General features: G+C 56.0%; 2 protein-coding genes across 2 annotated transcripts in view; one reads left to right on the top strand and one right to left on the bottom strand.

The window, feature by feature from the left end:
* Positions 1 to 4: 4 nt before the first annotated feature.
* On the top strand, positions 5 to 3,639 carry IFT46 (intraflagellar transport 46; the record flags this gene model as incomplete). The annotated part of the gene is given in 10 exon segments (XM_017738391.1): positions 5 to 153; positions 802 to 876; positions 975 to 1,047; positions 1,050 to 1,082; positions 1,426 to 1,554; positions 1,937 to 2,058; positions 2,129 to 2,195; positions 2,443 to 2,503; positions 2,773 to 2,858; positions 3,200 to 3,639. Coding segments are annotated over 10 exon segments (891 nt in total), but the record flags the coding sequence as incomplete, so codon positions are not given.
* A 139-nt stretch (positions 3,640 to 3,778) lies between these two features.
* The window catches only part of TMEM25 (transmembrane protein 25), a 2,544-nt gene continuing 537 nt past the window's right edge, over positions 3,779 to 5,785 (bottom strand). The window contains exons 2-6 of the mRNA XM_017738424.1: positions 5,450 to 5,734; positions 4,919 to 5,209; positions 4,560 to 4,844; positions 4,372 to 4,458; positions 3,779 to 4,274 (exon numbers count right to left, since the gene is read on the bottom strand). Of these exons, the coding sequence (XP_017593913.1) occupies positions 4,201 to 4,274; positions 4,372 to 4,458; positions 4,560 to 4,844; positions 4,919 to 5,209; positions 5,450 to 5,734 (1,022 nt within the window). The 3' untranslated portion in view covers positions 3,779 to 4,200. The remainder of the gene's footprint in view (positions 4,275 to 4,371; positions 4,459 to 4,559; positions 4,845 to 4,918; positions 5,210 to 5,449; positions 5,735 to 5,785) is intronic.

Here is a 5,785-nt window from a genome sequence, read left to right as displayed (position 1 = left end):
CGGTTCTCTCGTCCAGGAGGAGGCAGCGGCACACCCCCCCGGCCCCGCCACCCTCAGCGAGGATGACGACGAGGACGATGAGGACTCGGAGGAAGATTCCTCGGAGAGCGACTCGGAGGAGGACTCGGAGGAGCACGGGGCCGCGTTGGAGGGGTGAGCGGTGTTCCTGGCCAGAGGGGCAGGGGCTGAGGCTGGTGGGTGCCGTTCGGGCCCTGTCGGCTCTGCCGGTTTCCCCTGATCCCACGAGGTTGAGCAGAGTCGTGGGCATCGGGACAGGCAGCTCCTCCCTCCTCGTCCCCGATGCTCCAGGGTGGTGGTTCCTCCAGGTGGTGAACCGGTCCCGGGCTTGTTTGCTGTGCCCAGGAGAGGCCACACCCAAGGTGTCAGCCAGGCCGGGCTGGCAGGAGAGGTCCAGCAAAGGGAAGGACCATCTCGAACATGTCACTCAGGTCCTGATAATTCTTCTTCTTTTCCATCGTTTTCAACTTCTAAGCTATTGCCGACCCCCTAATTGCTATCCTATTGCTGCCTTTGTGCAGAGCACTTAGCCCTCTTTTGACAGCGCTGTGTGGGACTGAATGATCACAGATGTCCATCACTCAGGTGCTTTTCTTGGCCAGCAGGTCCAAGGCGAAATGGGGCCCAATAGTGCTTTCCCTGTGCAAGAAGTGTTTTCCAGAGAGGATTTGCTGCTTGGTAGTTAGGCTTCCCACACTTGTCTGCCCCAACTGGGGCCTGGTTTCTGTTGTACAGAACTTGCCACACGTTAATCTTTCTCCACTATTCTCTTCCTTTTACTAGTGACTTCAATCCAGCAGATTTTGACTACCTGCAAGTGTCCTCTGAAATCAAAGATCTCTTTGAATATATCAAGAGGTGAGTGGAAGGGTTTAGCCTGCTTTTGGCTCTCCTTTGTGTCAATTACTGCAGCACAGTTCCCAGTCACGAATGCTGTGGTGGTGGTTTTTTTCCAGGTACACACCCAAAACAATAGAGATTGAGCACAAGCTGCAGCCTTTTATTCCAGACTTTATTCCTGTTTTTTTTTTCCTGCTGTTGGAGACATTGATGCATTTTTAAAGGTACAGTTTCTTCAGGTTCCTCTCTCTGTCCTGCCCCATGAACTGAAGTGGAACACAGCGTCAGGCCACGCAGGCGGCCAGGCCGTGCAGCCTGGGGCCTGGGCTGTCCCTGCGCTGCCAGACGTGATGGGCAGGGACACCTGGGAAACTACACTGGTAGCTTGGTCACCTCTCAAACAGCACTTGGGTAACGTGGGGCAAAGGCTGGGTTTTTCCTTCTCCCAACACCGTGTGCTTTTCAGGCAGCACCGTATTCAGAATGCACATCTGAGAGAGCCCACAGGGAGGCTCTGTACAAACCTGCCCTGGACTCCACAGAGAACAGGGCTCTGTTTTCCTGCAGGTTCCTCGTCCTGATGGCAAGCCTGACAACCTTGGCCTGCTGGTCCTGGATGAGCCCTCAACGAAGCAGTCGGATCCCACTGTGCTCTCCCTCTGGCTGACAGAGAACTCCAAGCAGCACAACATCACAGTGAGTCAGGGAGAGGGAGGTCACACTTGCTGCACACTTCCTGGAGTAAAACCATGGCATTTTACTCTTAGAACTGAGAACTTCACTTTAAAAGCAGCAAAACCAGACCTTTTGCTTTAATCCATAGTTTTAAACTGCAGTGGATCTGAGCCTTGCTTCAGGCAAGTCTTGATACAAACTCTGGGTCTGTTCACTTCAGGTGATGCTTTATTTCCTTTTGGTTGTTCATGCCCAGTTTTAGTCGGCATTTTGCCTGCAGAAATCCGTTGGTAAAGTGCAGCTGGGAAAGAGAGAAGGCCTGGTTCACCAGGAGTGAATGCAGGTTTCCCAAAAAGCCCCAAAACATCATGAAACACTTCCAGGTTTATATATGTGTTTTTAGCAGCAGATAAAAGTGAAGAGTTTGGAGAATGCAGAAAAGAACCCCAAAGCCATTGAGAGCTGGATTGAAAGTATTAGTGAACTGCATCGCTGCAAACCTCCTGCCACAGTCCATTACTCCAGGTGAGCCCTGATGTTGGCAGTGGAAGGCTGTGTGTGATCCTGAAGCTGATGTTCTTCTCTTCCCCGGCAGGCCAATGCCTGACATCGAGACCCTGATGCAGGAATGGTCACCAGAGTTTGAGGAGCTCCTGGGAAAGGTATACTGTCTGCCTGACCAGTAGTTAGCTCAGCACATGGTCTTAGAAACCATCTGCCATGAAAGCTGGGTGCCTGCTCCATCCCACAGCCCAGTCCTCTTGGGCTTGTTCCTCCTCACGACTCCGCCCTTGCCAGAAGTTGGGGAGCAGCCCAACACTGGAATTCCCAGCTGCTGCCCCAGTGGCCTCTGTATGCTGCCAGGCTCCTGCGGTCTGGGAGCAGATCTGACAGCCCCCTCTGTTCCAGGTGGGCCTTCCGCCCGCGGAGATGAGCTGTGACCTTGCCGAATACATCGACATGATCTGTGGTGAGCTGGGGAGGCTGTGCTGCTGTCACAATGTGACACTGGCCTGGCACGCTCACTGAAAGCGAGAGCTTTAGCTGCAGGCTCAGCCCCGAGCAGTCGGGATCATTCCCCGCTGCTTCAGTGGGAGGTGGGCTCTTGTACTACAGGGGTCTTTGGTGCGTGGAGGCCCAGGTGGTGGTGGGCAGTGGGGAGCTCAGCCCTTCCTGACAATTCTCTGTGTGGGGCAGTACAGACCAGGTGCCCTCATGCACTTCTGATCTCACCCACAGCCATTCTGGACATCCCCGTGTACAAGAGCCGGATCCACCCTCTGCATGTCCTCTTCTCTCTGTTCTTGGAGTTCAAGAACTCGCAGGTATGCAGCTCCACCCAGGTGCTGCTCACTCAGCTAGCAGCACTGCACAGCTGCTCCCTTCACGTTTGGCTTTGCGGTGCAATGGGTGTACAAAGGGCTGTTGGGCCTCAGAGAACGTGTTCTCAGCCGCTCCTGTCCCTGGTGCCTCTGCCTGACGCAGGGAGCTAGGCCATGCTCCGGGCTGAGGTGCTGTGTTGATCAACAGGCCAACACAAGCCAGAATGCGTTTCCTTGGGATGACTGCTCACGCAGAGCCAGTGTGGCCAGCGGGTTTAGACGCATGTGTGTGCTCTGAGCAACGGGAGTCAAATCTTTGCATGAGCATGTTCTTTTCCCTGCAGCACTTCAAGCCCCTGGCTGATGGGCAGAAGAGTAGGAGCCCACCATCCAACCCACCCTCACAAGCAGCGGAGGCAGAGGTGCTGAGCTTTAATTGATGCTTCACATTAAAGCCTTATCTCCTGGATCACCATCTGCCGCTGGACACTGAGATGTACCCAGAGCAGGTTGTGAGATGTCACACAGCAAATCAGAAGCCTCTCTGGTCTAAGAGACATCGCCGGGCTGTTCTGTGTTAGGGAGTAGGGCTCGACTCACTGTATTTGTTGCAGAAGCTGCCTAATGGCTCCATTTCTGACTTGTTCCCAAGGAGTTCAGCATTAAACCAGCCTTTCCCAGTGTCAGGCTCTCTGTGCCACAGGTGCTGCAGAGCAGAGGCTCCTTGAGCACATGCTACGAGGGCTGGAGCAAACAGGAATAAATTCCACACTCAGACACAACACGCAGATCTGCTCAGGGTGTTGCAAGCTCTGACCTGGAGATCTTGAATCTCCTCTGCTCCTTATTATTGAACCCCCTTTCCTGTTGAGAACAGTCCCTTAGCTCCTGCCAAGCAGAAATAACCTGTGCGGCACCACAGAGATGCTTGAATTCAGTTTATTGCTGTTGGGACGGCTCTGCTCTGCTGAGCTCCCACCTGTCTGCCACAGCAGCAGGGACAGGGACAGAGAGGATCATGCAGCAAGCGAGTCGCAAACCTGCTAAAGCAAAGCTGGTGCTTGGCTTTACCCCGGGAGGAATCACAGTACTAGTGCCTGGCTATAAACAGCTTTGATGCATTTTGATTATAATAGAATATTGGTAAAGTTTGTGGACTACATAAAACCGTGCCTTGGCTGACAGCACAGCTCCCAAACCCTGCATCACATAGCATAGCACAGAGCTGGGGCTGGCCAACTCCCACTTCGATCACAGCCTTCCTGGCACCCTCGGCTGCGTGGCTCCGGGGGCTGGTACGTACCTGGTGCTGGGCAGCCCTGGCTCACAGGCACCACGCTGCAGCTCACAGCCAGATCTCATCACTGCTCATGCTGGGCACTTTGTAGATGCGCCCGGACATTGGGAGCTGGACAAAACCTGCAGGACAAAGAATTCACTGCCTGTTGGGGCAGCCACGGAGCTCCATGTCCCACAACACATCTTTTGGGGCTGCTGGCCCACCTGCTCCCCTTACCAAGCTTGCTGAGGACCAGGGAATTCTCCAGACCCAGCAGAGCACTCTCTTCTCCCCCAGCACCAGCTCCTGCATCCTTGGGGGAAGCTGCAAGGAAGGAAGGGGATGAGAGCCAGGACATCTATTCCTCACCCAGGCAGGAACTGGGGCCCCACGTGTCTCGCTGCACTGGCACATCAGGGCTTTACCTCCATCTTCCTGTGCAAGGTCACCGAGGCGCAGGTTGGGTGGCAGGGACCGGGTCTGGCGGGGCAGACGTGTGCCCTGGGGCTGCGGGGACTCAGAGCTGTTGCAATGGGAGCATTGGCTGGGTGGGCTGTTGCCCTCTGCTTGCCCTGGACCTTGCACCAGCTTGGGCAAGCGGCATGCCAGGCAGGCAGCACAGGATCCCAGGCTGAGCAGGGCAGCTAGGGCCAGGGCTGCTCCAATGGCAACACCCAGGACAGGCAGCTCCACACGGGCATCCAGCAGACCTGCATGGGCAGCACAGACCCCCTCAGCACCCTTCCACCCAGCCATTGCACCATGCCCACCCCTCAGCAGCTACCTGTGGGCAGGAGGGAGGCAGTAGTGATTCCCACACTCTTGGCTGCACTGACGGAGAGGTTTCCAGCTGTGCAGCTGAGATGGATGTGAAGCAAGCGGTTTGCCAGCCCTGGGTAGCTTGTGGCACCGAGGAGGAGAAACTTGGAGGCATTGGCCATCACATGCCCATCCTGGTCCATCCAGGTGATGCTGGCGGGTGGGTTGGCTTGCACCAGCACAAAGAGCACCAGGAGAAGGCCAGAGCCCTTGACCTCCTGGTAGCGGGCACCTTTCTGCAGGATCTCTGGCTTATCTGGGTAAAAAAACAGAGGTAGAGAGATGGGCAGGTGGGATGGGGGCAACACAGCTGGGAGCAGGATTTGTCTCGCCAGGGTCCAGGAGTGCTTGTCCACCTTGTTTGCACAAGACTGACAAGATGCTGCCCTGCTGTGGCTGTGACAGATGCGGGTTATGGTCCCGCCCGAGTTGGATGGGAGCCCCACACGCCCTCCCCACATCCTGGTCTGGAGCAGGCCGACACCGCGGACCTTACACTGTACATTGAGGAGGATGGAGGTGTTGTAGGTCTCAGTGGAGGTCAGGTTGGTCAGGGAACAGTTGAGCTGGTGGTCGGAGTGCTGGCCGGTGAGGGTGAGGATTCTGGCAGCGTCCGCAGTCGAGAGGTTGACTTCCTGTTTCTGATCGTTGAGGTACCAGGCCAGTGTGGCACCGCGGACTGGCCGGGGAACCCAGCAGGTGAAGACATGACTCTCCCCGTGCTGCAGTGTGCACACTGCTCGCGGCTGCCCGTCAGTGGTGGGGTCCAGTTCCCCCAGTGCTGCCAGAGAGCCCGCGACACATCAGAGCTGCAGCAGCGGTCCTGCTCCCG

The sequence above is a fragment of the Corvus brachyrhynchos genome, unplaced genomic scaffold, assembly GCF_000691975.1.
Source record: "Corvus brachyrhynchos isolate BGI_N302 unplaced genomic scaffold, ASM69197v1 scaffold46, whole genome shotgun sequence".
NCBI lineage: Eukaryota > Metazoa > Chordata > Aves > Passeriformes > Corvidae > Corvus > Corvus brachyrhynchos.
The sequence above is the reverse complement of the archived record's forward strand: the minus strand, read 5'-3'. Positions and strand labels throughout refer to the sequence as shown.